We start from the raw sequence: 12,458 nt of genomic DNA on the forward strand, positions 1-12,458 counted from the left end.
TGTTGTTTTAATTTGTGTTCCCTTAATGGCCAGAGATGTTGAATACTTTTCATCTAGTTATTGACTTATTTGTATTTCTTCCGGATATTGTTTCTTCATTTCAGTTGCCCATTTTCTGATTGAATCTTTTGTTTGGGAAAAATTGATTTGTATTTTAGTTCTTCATGTAGTCTAGCTGCTACCTTTGAGTGGGAGTGAGGTCTTTTTGTTTCCATCTGTTCATACTTTCTTGCTTTTCTGAATTAATTTTCACCATATTTTCTTAGGGAATCATTTTGTGTAGGTTTTCAGATAAATTGGTAAAACTTGGCTTACAGAATTTATACCTTCTGTATGCTGCATGCCTTTAATGACCTCTACATCCATTTTATCCATATCAGTGTTTGTGATTTATTGTATTTGCCTGAGATTTGTCCATCTTTTCAGTTTATCTTATTTAACTGAGTATTCTGTATGTTTTAATGTCCTATTTTCGTACTTGCTTTTATCTTTACCCTTGATTTTAGATTTCTTAAATGGTATAATACTTTTACCATCAGTGCTTATTCTTCATGAAGTAGGATAAAATTACATATTTTCTAAGCTTATTATTTTGGAGGATGGAGGCACATACATACCTGATGCCTTTGAAATGTTTGATGACAGCTCCCTTTATGACTTAACAAATTGCTTATGTGGTAAGCAAGGCATATATAGAATGAGACTTAGAACTCTGTTGCTTGTAATTGTAAACATTGCTGTTCTTTGGCAATGATTACTAGGTATGAACAGATGATTGTCAAAGTAATTATCAGACTAAACTTGAACCATATTCTATGTATAGCTTTTTAGAAATATAAAGTAGCTGTTTTATGTTTATTATTTTTCATGAAATCAAAAGAAAAATATTTCCTTCTAGCAGAGGGAGACTTTTGAGTGGTTTCATTTCTGTGCTGGAATGTTAATTCTAAATTGTTTTAAATCTTTTTTCAGCTGCGTGTTGTATCCCAAGATGTGAAATTGAACCTTCATGAATTAGATGAACTTTATGTGATCTTTAAGGTACACTTATCCTTTTTAAATGAAAAATAATGTGCTTTTAGCAGAATTTTATCACAAGTACACTTATTTATTTTTTGCCAGATATGTTTAAAAGAAAATCTTCTTTGATCACTTTTTCTGATTTAATAACTTTTCCTTTTTATTTGTTTTTAATAGAAAGAGCTGTTTTTATCTTGTTATTGGTGTTTGAGTTGTCCAGTGTTAAAGCATCATGACCCCAGCCTGCCATATTTGGAACAGTATCAGATTGACTGCCAGCAGTTCAGAGTGTTGTATCACTTGTTGAGTCCCTGGGCTCATTCCGCAAACAAAGACTCACTAGCTTTATGGACATTCAGATTGTTGGATGAAAATTCTGATTGCCTTGTAAACTTCAAAGAATTTTCTTCTGCAATTGGTAGGCCAATATCGTATAACTTTTGAAGCAAAAGAAGTATCCCTAAAAGTATTTAGTACTAATATCAGTTTAGTCAGATTACATTGTCTCCAGCTTTAGCAATTACAAGGGGGTTTTTTTCCTGTTCGTTACTAAATCTAAGCATATTGATTTAATTTTGCCCCAACCCTCTCAGAAAATTAAACTGTTACATGTGGGTGTTCTACTGGTTAACATGAAGGAAGAAAATGTCCTGGCTTTCCTACGTTTAAGTACATGGATGCTACAGACGGACTTTCCTCTTAAGTAAAAATCCAACCACATAGCCTAGAAAAGTACTTAGTAAACATGTTGTACCATTAGGTACTCAATGAACCAGCTATGGTGGCTCATGCCTGTAATCTCAGCACTCAAGAGACTGTGAGTTTGATAGTTCAAGACCATCCTTAACTACCTGGAAAGATCCTGTCTCAGAAAAAAAAAAAAAAACATTCAATAGGCAATATGTTGTACCTGTAAATGTTCCTTTGCTTTCCAGACTCCCCAGTAATGCTTTCTTATCACGGACTGGCCCTTAAAGAACAGTTCTTCCCTCGAATGAGATGTAAGACCTCATTCAAAAGCAAAAAGAAATCTGAAGCGTAGGGGAAAGGAACTAGGTAGTCACTGGAGCATTTTATTACTTACATAGATCACTGTGCTTGTACACTTAAAGGGAGAGAATCTGGCTGGTGGGTAGTTTAACTGTTAGCTTAAGTAACAGGTTTCTGAATTGTAATTCCTGGTTAGTATCTGTATATTAATCTGTGTTGCTGAAATTGATTGAATTTGGATACATGATTATTTTCAACTGAATTTTATTGAACAGACATAATGTACAATGGAAGTTTTACTGAGAAGCTTAAACTGCTTTTTAAGATGCATATTCCTCCAGGTAAGTGTTTAACACTCTTTAATGATATATACAGGAGTTGATTTCATTTTAACAAGTATAATTATAGATCTACTTCAATTTTATCAAATAAGCTAATTATCAGTATAAGATCATTGTTTCAGTATGGTTGGGCACTCCATATGATAGTTATTTGCTTATATGTAGTGATCTGGTGAAATCAATAGAAGAGATTCTGTGTAATCGAGGGGTCTACAAGCTGTTAGTGGTCAGTCGTTTTATTGATAGTTTGTGTACAGGAAAGACATATTTGAATTTGATATAATGTTGAATTCTTGTGGTCACTATAGCGATCAAACTACAGATTAACTTTAGCTAAACAGCCAAACTTGTAAAATACTTCATCATTCAGAAAAATGAGGGGCTGGGGATTTAGCTCAGCAGCATAAGCGCCTGCCTTGCAAGCAGGCAGTCGTGAGTTCGATCCCTGGTACCAATAAAAAGCAAAAAGACAAAAAAAAAAAAAAAAGAAAAGAAAAGAAAAATGAGCCTAGGAAGGGCTGGTGATGTAGATCCAGGGTAGAGCACCTTGTCTAGTAATGAGCAAGGCCCTGGATTCTGTACCTAGCACTATAAAGCAAAGGAAAGAAAATGAAAGCAGGAAAAAATGGGAATATTAAATATTTAGGAAAGGAAACAAACTAAAAGCTACCATTAGTTGAGCATTTGTTCATCAAGACATATACTTTACTTGCATTCTTTTAAGCCTTACTGTATCCTTGAAGGGTGATATTATCCTTTCAGTTTTAACAAAGAAACTAGGGGATCAGAAAGACTTGCTGAAAATCACATAGCTCATAGTTTTGCCTACCTGGGTTTCAAACTGAAGTTTTATCTTACTCTGAGTTTCATTTTTCTTTCTATGCTACCATACTGCCTCAGAGTTCTCATACTATTTAAGTTTATGTACATTTTATTCCGTTGACCAAAAAAGAGCTGCCATTCCCAGACATCCCTACTTTGAGAAAATAGTCTTAGGCTTTAAAATGAAAGAATATTATAAAATGTAGCTTAATTGAAGTTATTCATAAAAACAAACAGTACCTCGTAACTGTCTAAAACTATACCTGAGATCCCTTTTAAAATCTTTTTAGGTTAGCCAGAAAACATAGCTTACCAGACCAACAGACATCTTTATCCCTTCACACACTCAAATCACAGACAATATATTAAAAATAAAATGCCTAATACTTTAATTATAAAAGGTGTTTACATTATCAGATTAGGTTGCCATTATAATGTTCACTGAGTACACTGTAGAGGGATCAAAAATAGGAAAAACATTATATACTTGTTAGTTCACGGGTCAGAAGTAAAACAAAGCATTCACTTCATGTTCTCCAAGTTTTTTAAATGGCTGTGGTTGTATGTTCAGATTTCCAAATGCTAGATTTTCTTATTACAACTTGTACTGGCTCTCAGAAGACTACTAAAAAAGCAAATGGGAGAAATACTAGAAATGAAGGTGACTCAGTACTTCTTGTTATTTGCTATACAGTATAGCAATATCCGTTTTATATTTCTTCACTTACTTTCATGTGTTTGTTTGTTTTGAACTGAGAATCAAACTCAGAATCTCATGCTTGCCCTTCATTTATATTTTTGTTCCAAAACCTTTTTTTTTAATTCTTACTCCCAAACTTACCTCACCATTATGGACCCCATGTCTTTCCTTGATTGTTAGTAAGTGTGATTTGGATTATATATTTTCAGCTTATACTGAAGTGAAATCTGAGGACTCTTCAAAAGGAGATGAACTTTCCACAGAAGAATTACTTTATTTCAGTCAGCTCCATGGTAAATAGTTGTTGACTTCTTTTGAGACAGGATTTTGCTAAATTTTTCAAGCTGGTCTCAAATTTAGTCTTTCGTGATCGTTCTATATCATCAACTTCCCAAAGATCTGGAACTATAGATGCACACCACTGTGTCTAGCTAGTTTAACTGCCTTGATTGTCAGTTACCTACAGATATCTTCCTGGTTTAGGTGTGCTTTACCCAGCTACCACTCGTAAATTTGGGGATCTTACAGCTTTTGCTTCTTTTATACTACCATAACACTTAGCATAATTCATAAATATTTGACTAATTACCAAATTATTACTGATTAAAGACTTGGATTTATGAAATTTTTTATTTATTGGACAATTACAAAGTAATCATATTTTGTTTCTAAATATGTTAAAGAAACTTCTAAACTGTATCAGACCATTTTTTATGCCTTGCTAAAGTACAGTGAAGACAATAGAATATTTGGTGATTAAATATCATAGCTCTTATTCAAACAGGTACTTACTATAAGACACCAAAGGTGTAACATACAGGAATGACCCTGTCTTCTAGACATTGTTTGGAAGTAATACGAGCTTATCTGTGTGTCCTTTGTTTTATTTTCATAAATATACAGTTTCTTAACAGAGTGAGTTTCAATTAATGTATGTTTGTGGTTTTGATATACTAAAGTACTTTTTGGCTTTTTTGTTGTTGTTGTTGTTTATCTTTAGCTTTTTTCTTTTCTGTTTTTTTGAGATAGTTTAGGCTGGCCTTGAACTTACTACATAGTTCAGGCTGGGTTCAAACTCATGGCAATCCTCCTGCCTCAACCTCCCAAGTTCTGGAACTACAGGCATGTATTACCATGCCTGACAATTAGAAGTGTTTGAACATTGAATTAAAGAGACCTTGCAAACATCTAGTCAAATCCCTTCACTTTATAGATGATGGCACTGAGGCCCACAGAGAAGGGGTATATACAAGGTTTCACACTGAGTTATTGGCACACAATTATAACTTATTCTTCTGACTTCTTGTGTGTATATATTTTTTAAATATTTCCTGCTGGTTAAAGAAATACATGTTAATTTTAAGAAAGTCAAAAAAGAAGGAAATACCACTGAGAGATAAATACTTAACATTTAGTTTGCTTTCTTCTAGAATTTTTTAAAAATATGACACAGTGTTTATTTTACTGTGAAATACTTCAGTGTTTACTTCAGTGTTTATTTTACTGTGAAAATTCTTTAATATATTGCCTTACAATGACAGGGAGTCAGGTTGGATAAAATTGGCTTAGTGAATCAAAATAACGTATACTTTTATGTCATATGAAACATTATTTTTACTTTTAAAAATATTTGTTAAATATTTTATAATACGCAATTGACCTCTTTCCTCCTAGTTTCCAAGGCTACAAATGAGAAAGAATCAAAATCAGGAACAAACAGCCCTGAAAAAGGTACTATGATCTAGGAATATAATTTCTTTGTTAAATTATTGCTTATATAAATAGGGATAATTACAAAGGGGGGAAAGTGGATTGATTCCTTTTAAAGACTATATATTGATCCTGAGAAAATTTTCAATTTCTTTGCTTTATTTTATCAACTTATTTTTCTTCTTGTGATACTTCTCAGAAGTTATAGAAAATATAATAGTAAGTAACCTATATTAATTTACTACAATTATTTTAGAAGTATTTATTTTTTAATCACAAAAATAGTAGATAATACTAACAAATTGAGACAGTAGATAGTTCTCATATTCCCACCAACCCACTCAGAATTAAAGACTGAAAGCATTTTTTACTATATCCAGACCTGTTTCTGTATATGCACAAACATACCTAGACAACTCTCTTTAAAACAATACTTCATAAATACTGCTCTATAATTTGCTAAGTTTTGATTTTGTAATGTAGCATGGAAAATTTTTCACATCCATATATTTGAATCTAACTTGTGATTTTTAATAAGTACAAAATATTTCATTATTTGTTTTGATCATAACATTCAATAACTAGCACAATACTGATGGACATTTAGATGGTTTCCAGGTATTTTATTTCAACCTATATTTCAATAAATATTTTTTGCTTAAAAATTTTAGGATTATTTTAGAAGCATTTCTTTGGGATAGGGATAGGATGAATTCATAGAAGCATAAAATACTGGGTTAGGCGCAGCTGAGCATGGTGGTACACACCTGTAATCTCAGCACTTGGGAAACTGAGACAGGAGGATCATTATGAGGTCAAGACCAGCCTGGGCTACAAAATGAGTTCAAGGTAGCCTGAACTGCATAGGGAAACTTTGTCTCAAATAGACCAAAAAAAACTGGACTGGGTAGTATTAACTTTTAATGTTTTGACAAAGACTGTCAAATCATTCTCCAAAAGTTCATCATTCTTTATATTTTTGAATAACAGTTAAAAATAATTTATTGCTTAAGATCTATTTAAACATAACAACTTTACCAGTATTTTCCCCTAGGTTTTGAAGACTCTTAAATAATTATTTAAAAGTTACCGTAACATCTTCTTGACCAAACTCTTTAAAGAAAAGATTAGTGTTTTCAGTTTTTGAGAAACAACCATCATAGACCACTTTGTTATCTGTATAAGAATATAATATAGGATCTGCTTTAAATTTAGTAGTATATATGAAGATGACTACATGAAATTTGCATTGCCAGGTGAAAGTGTACTGTTTTAATCTATATACATCTTTTTTCCCTCTCCATGTTTCCCATGGTCCCTAACTTCTCAAAGTTAGGTTTTAGTCTAAATAGAAATAAAGTATTCCTGAGAGCCAGTGAGTGAGATAAAAGGTAAATTCAGATCACTTCCTAGTTCAAAAGAGATGAAGTTTCATATCTCAGTGAAATATCTTTCAGTCATAATTATTATACTTGCGATTTGGGGAAATATAGAGGCCTATTCACTATGAAACTGTTTTGCTCCCTCATTTAGGCAAAGGAAAAATCGATATTCAAGCATACCTAACTCAGTGGCAAGATGAGCTCCTCAAAAAAGAAGAAAATATTAAAAATTTGCCAAGAATGAATCAGGTATAGTATTTTCAAAGAAAAAAGTCTAAGTTTTTGCATTTTTATGTGCATATGAGTATAACCAACTCTAAAATACAATTTTAAAAATATTAAAAACCTGTGTGTTCTCTTTGTAAGTTTCAAGGAAGGATGGAAGAGAAAAAAAAATTTTAATGAGCTTTTTTTAAACTTTAAACACTTACGTGCATCTATAAAAATGTGTATAGAACATTTTCAGAATTGTTGGAAATGTTCTTTTATCTAGGAAGCATTTTCAATGCCTACTAGATATCAAGGACATTGCTAGTTACTGAGCATAAGATATTGCTAAAATAAATCACACATTGGTTCCTGATGGTCTTTAGAACCTGTACTTGCAATACTAATATCTCCTGATACAGTCTTAAAAGTCATTTTTTCTTATACGCTGTTCCACCAGAATGTTCTTATATTTTTAAAATTAAAAACTGATTGATGTAGGCACCGAGAATACCCAGAGCTTTATCAAAATGAGAAGTTTCAAATAACTTAGTATTTCCCAATGGACTACGTAACTTAGCAGTTAAGTTCATTTTAAAGTGAGTAAATATGAGATATTTGTTCTGAAATTGTTATAAATGAACAGTACTATAAACTAAGGAAGAAGGAAAATAAGCGTTTGTTATCATGTATGCTTGAAGGATATCCTTTATATTTGCTCTCTGTTTAGATAAACTTTTCTTATTGGATGATTGACTAATGTGACTCGTGTTGAAATTCCTTTTTTAAATTGAAAACTAGTTACTAGGACTATCTTTGGATTATTTAGGGGTAACTGAGAGACCAACTAGTTTCCCTCCACTTTTGGCCCCACTCAGTCTTTCAAGAGAAGCATGCCCACATGGGTTTCTTAGAGCTCTCTTATACTACTAGATAAGTCACACAAGTCTTTATTCCCTAAATTTATCATCTTAACTAAGCAACCTACCTTAGCCTTTTGAAGAAATCAAATGGGACTTCATCTTAATCCTTTTGTTAAAATGAATTAAAAGTAAGACACGCTGTGCACATGTACCAACTCCCCACAAAGAATTTAATCATTGTAAACTAAAAATGTACCAATTAAAAAAAAGTGCCACCTAACACTGAAATAATATGCCCAACTATCCAGGAACTAGTGTGTATATATAATGTACTATAGGCAATAATCAAGAGGGCTTAAATGAAATGCTTTTCCATGATCCATAGAACAAAGATTTATTTTGAGATTGTCAGTTCTTGGATGAAGGTTATACCCTATAAATTCTATAAAGGAGCATGCCCACTTTCAAGTTCTATCCATATTTGTCAAATGTAATATTAAAATGTTATATTTCTAATTTGTGTCTTCTAGTCACAATTTATTCAGTTTTCAAAGACCCTCTATAATTTATTTCATGAGGACCCTGAAGAAGAAGCATTATATCAAGCCATTGCCGTTGTAACCAACCTTCTGCTCAGGATGGAAGAAGTTGGAAGGAAACTACATAGCCCTCAATCATCAGCCAAAGCAGTCTCTGGTACAGTATGTGCTTCTGAAGAACCCAGTGAAAGGAAAACAAAGAGCAACTTGGAGAAAGATCCTTCTTCCTCTCTCAGGGAGGAACCTCAGTGGTCATTTGCATTTGAACAGATTCTTGCATCTCTGTTGAACGAGCCAGCCTTGGTGAGGTTTTTTGAGAAACCTGTAGATTTAAAAACCAAGCTGGAAAATGCAAAAACTTCTCAGTTAAGATCTAGAACCAAGATTTAATTTGACTCAGTTAAGATCTAGGACCAATGTTGTAAATTTCTTAACAGGAATTGATATCAAAGACAAGTTTACTGAAATTTCTGTAGCATCAGCTTGATTCCTGGGAGTAGGGCTCAGGGATTTATCTTCTTAACAATGTGCCTAAAGAAAGAAGGAATAAGATATTTAGAAGCACAATTATTCATTTATGATGATCTCAAATTTTGATAGTCCTAATTACAGTCAATCCTTGGATTGTGAGTATCTTGGTCTTCAAGTAAGTGTTCTGCAAGCCAAGTGGACAGTGCTAAGACATTTTAACTTGATAAATGAGAAATGTCTTGCAGTATAAGTAATACATCATGCTGAATATCACCTGATTCCAACTGGTTCTATCTCTCATTGCTTTGATATACAAGTGCTTTGGATTACAAGTGGAATGAATTATTCTCCCAAACCAAGGTTTTACTGCACTCTGTTTTTCAGAAAATATGCAGTAGCTAGGGAGGAAAGGGAAGATATTCTGTAGAACCACCAGAGGGCACCACTATACCATTTTTAGTAAGCAAATTACTAGCTTTGCTATTTTCACTAATAATTTTGAAAAGGTGGTGTTAGTTTATTAGTGATGCTGATATGTCATAGCGGTAAACCTTATTTTGCAAATTGCCTCAGTCTTACTAGAATACCCTAGAAATCTAATCTATTAGATCTATACCCTTATCTAGATTACCATTCAGGCCTCTCATTTTCTATTAACTGAAATATTATTAACATTTTAAATTTAATTTCAGTCAATCTAGTAATAGATGAATGATCAATAATTTCTGCATTCTCTACTTGAAGAGTTTAGAAGCTGCCAATTCATGCTGCTATCTCTTTTACTGTTCAGAATAAATCAAAGTCTCTTAAACCCAATAGACTGATAGAAAGGGAAAAAATACTAGACTTTAATTTAAACTGAATAAAGCCAGCCTTTTGGAAGGAGGTAAGAAACAGTTCAGCTCATTTTGAACATCTTGAGGGTTTAGAGGATCAAAAGATCTTTCTAAGCATTTTAAAAAATAAGTCATATAACAAAGGTAGCTGTGAACACCCAATTGTGTTCTCTATACAACCAGTCTAAGGTTCTGGAAAGTCCATTCACTGTGTAATTGGTTTCAGGAAGGGATTTGATAAAATAAATTCCTTCAAGGGTTAATAAAGCTAATGTGTAATTGTATAAAGAAAGAAAGAAAAGTTCAGTTACTACAAATTCTTTGGAGCACTACTGTTTGTTCTGTTTGTCACAGTATATTGCTCTTTGTCTCAGTAGTTTTAGATTTTGGATTTTCTCAGTCATATTTTACTTTATATTACATAGTAAACATAAATAGTTGCATTTAAACTGAATTATTATATTAGTCTGGCAGGCATATAAAGTATACTTTCACATGATGCTTGCTGATGTAATGTGTAGAATTACCAGCATCAATCTAAAAAGATTTTGACTATCTGGTTTAGATATGTAATTTTATGTACTTTATGCTGCTTATATTCCAGTTGCACTATGACAGTCTATTTGGAGACATAATGGACTTTGTTGTCACTTTTTAAAAAATGAAACAAGCAAACTACACTTGTCTACTCCTCTGTTTCTGACAAGAGCAATTTAACAATTAAATTAGAAAATGTAGTAATATCATCCATTGAAATTTCTTTCTTCACAGAAAACTTTGGTCTTAAGTCCTTTGGCTTTTCTAGATGTGAAACAGTGAAAGGGCAGACCTCCTTTTGAGTGATCCAAGGGACCATCTTTTCTGAGCAGGAGTTGGTACAGTGAGCCTTAGGCAAGAATCTTCTGTGAACAAAACCTAACACAGAGATGCTTGTCACCATAAAATATGTTACCTTCAGAGAAGTTAAAGAATTTTCAAGTTAAGCTTTTGAAAATGCATAAATAGGTTTTGGTGAAACCCTTTACTAGTAAGTCTTTAAGATAATTTGATCACTTTTTCTTTTCAAGGAAATTACCACCTAAAAGAGATAATTGGTAAGTAGCCATACCTTTAGTTCGAAGTGATTTGTTGAAATACATAGAGATTTTAAAGACTTAGTTAATAGTTTGTATTAAAGCTATCACACATTTGCTATTATGTAGCAATTATTAAACTATGCTACAATAATAGCTCTAGAAAGACAAAGTCAAATGCACAAAGACATTATTGTATACACTGTGGAATATTTTGTCAGTTGGATTTACAAAGAATACTTTTTAAGAGCATGTATCATTAATATATGACATTATTTTAAAGTCAAAATGGTGATTGAGTATTGTATTTTAACCTACATTGATAAAATTGGATAAAGAGATTTTTCAATTGCAAAAAAATTATAAAAGCAAATTTAAAAAAAGATTTATTTTCTGAGTCTGCAGGAGAAACAAGCTGAATATATAGTTTTATAGCTGCTACCTTGTTAAGCAAAGGAATTGTTCTGTATTTTAAAAATCATATGTAGTTGTGTTATACTGAACCAGTGCAATATGCCTTATATGTTAAATGTAATAAAGTGGTTTTACTTCTCTTTCTAAGAATAAATATCACAAATCTCTTAAAACATGAAAGTGATTTGCTTAAAGAGATTAATATTTTATTTGTTGTGATATGTTTTTATTTATACTTAGATATCATTTGAGGGCTTTCCTTCTGTTTCAGATAGGGTTCAGTTGCAGAGAACAAAATTTATACTTAATTAGGGAGGAAAGGATTTATACTGGGTACTGAATACATAATTATCAGAACTGTTTGAATTGAGCTTTTAAGCACACATCCCAAAGGCACACCTCTACCAGGTCACAGTTGCTAACTCTTCTGAGATGAGAAAACTGCTACTTCTTTCAGTGAGAAGGAAAAGCCATCACTACTACTGCTACCTCTGAAACCATGCTCACCTACTGTGATTTCCACCAGCAAAATAGAGTCCCTATCCCCTGCCTCTCAGTACTCACAAGATTGTAATTACATAACAGTAGGAAAACCAGATAACTTCACAACTGTGTTTACTAGAAGTGACAGAAACATAGGTTCCACTTTGCTTCTGCCTCTCTAATCTCATAAGTATGCATCTCATTGGCCTAGAGCCCTGCGGGCCACAGTGGGTATGCCGAGTCCTCTTCATCAGCATACAAACCAAGTCACTGCAGCGAAATGAGCATGCACACAACAGCAAATATATTAATTGTGTAAAAGCCCACCAAATACAAACTTTTACTTTTCAATAAAAAGTTACTTGTATCATTGAAAGCTCTGTTGCTGGTTTTTCTTTTAAGACAAAAGATGTTAATGCATGAGTTCTTGTTTCTAAACTAAAAACTTCAGTATTTAGGTTATATTGCAATTTTGGCACTTTGTGATAATTAAGTGTGGGTTTGGGGTTGCACTTTGGGTACTCAGTCTCTAAAATATTTACCATCACATGCCTAGAGTTCAGAATCATAGTCACAAAGAAATTTGGGAAATACTGTTTGTTTTTTT

The 12,458-nt window shown here is 32.6% G+C and overlaps 1 protein-coding gene across 3 annotated transcripts in view; it reads left to right on the plus strand.

Annotated features, from left to right (window-relative positions):
- Tbc1d8b (TBC1 domain family member 8B) overlaps nt 1-12,227 on the plus strand; it is a 109,126-nt gene extending 96,899 nt beyond the window's left edge. For 2 of the 3 annotated variants that reach the window (XM_063246241.1, XM_063246239.1), the window contains 7 exons: nt 973-1,041; nt 1,198-1,438; nt 2,286-2,351; nt 4,083-4,166; nt 5,548-5,604; nt 7,117-7,214; nt 8,566-12,227. In XM_063246241.1, the coding sequence (XP_063102311.1) occupies nt 973-1,041; nt 1,198-1,438; nt 2,286-2,351; nt 4,083-4,166; nt 5,548-5,604; nt 7,117-7,214; nt 8,566-8,964 (1,014 nt within the window). In that variant the 3' untranslated portion in view covers nt 8,965-12,227. The remainder of the gene's footprint in view (nt 1-972; nt 1,042-1,197; nt 1,439-2,285; nt 2,352-4,082; nt 4,167-5,547; nt 5,605-7,116; nt 7,215-8,565) is intronic. The other variant, XM_063246240.1, reaches the window with a different exon arrangement.
- Nucleotides 12,228-12,458: the final 231 nt, after the last annotated feature.

The sequence above is a fragment of the Cavia porcellus genome, unplaced genomic scaffold (assembly GCF_034190915.1).
Source record: "Cavia porcellus strain 051 isolate PalLab524CR breed Dunkin Hartley unplaced genomic scaffold, mCavPor4.1 scaffold_3, whole genome shotgun sequence".
NCBI lineage: Eukaryota > Metazoa > Chordata > Mammalia > Rodentia > Caviidae > Cavia > Cavia porcellus.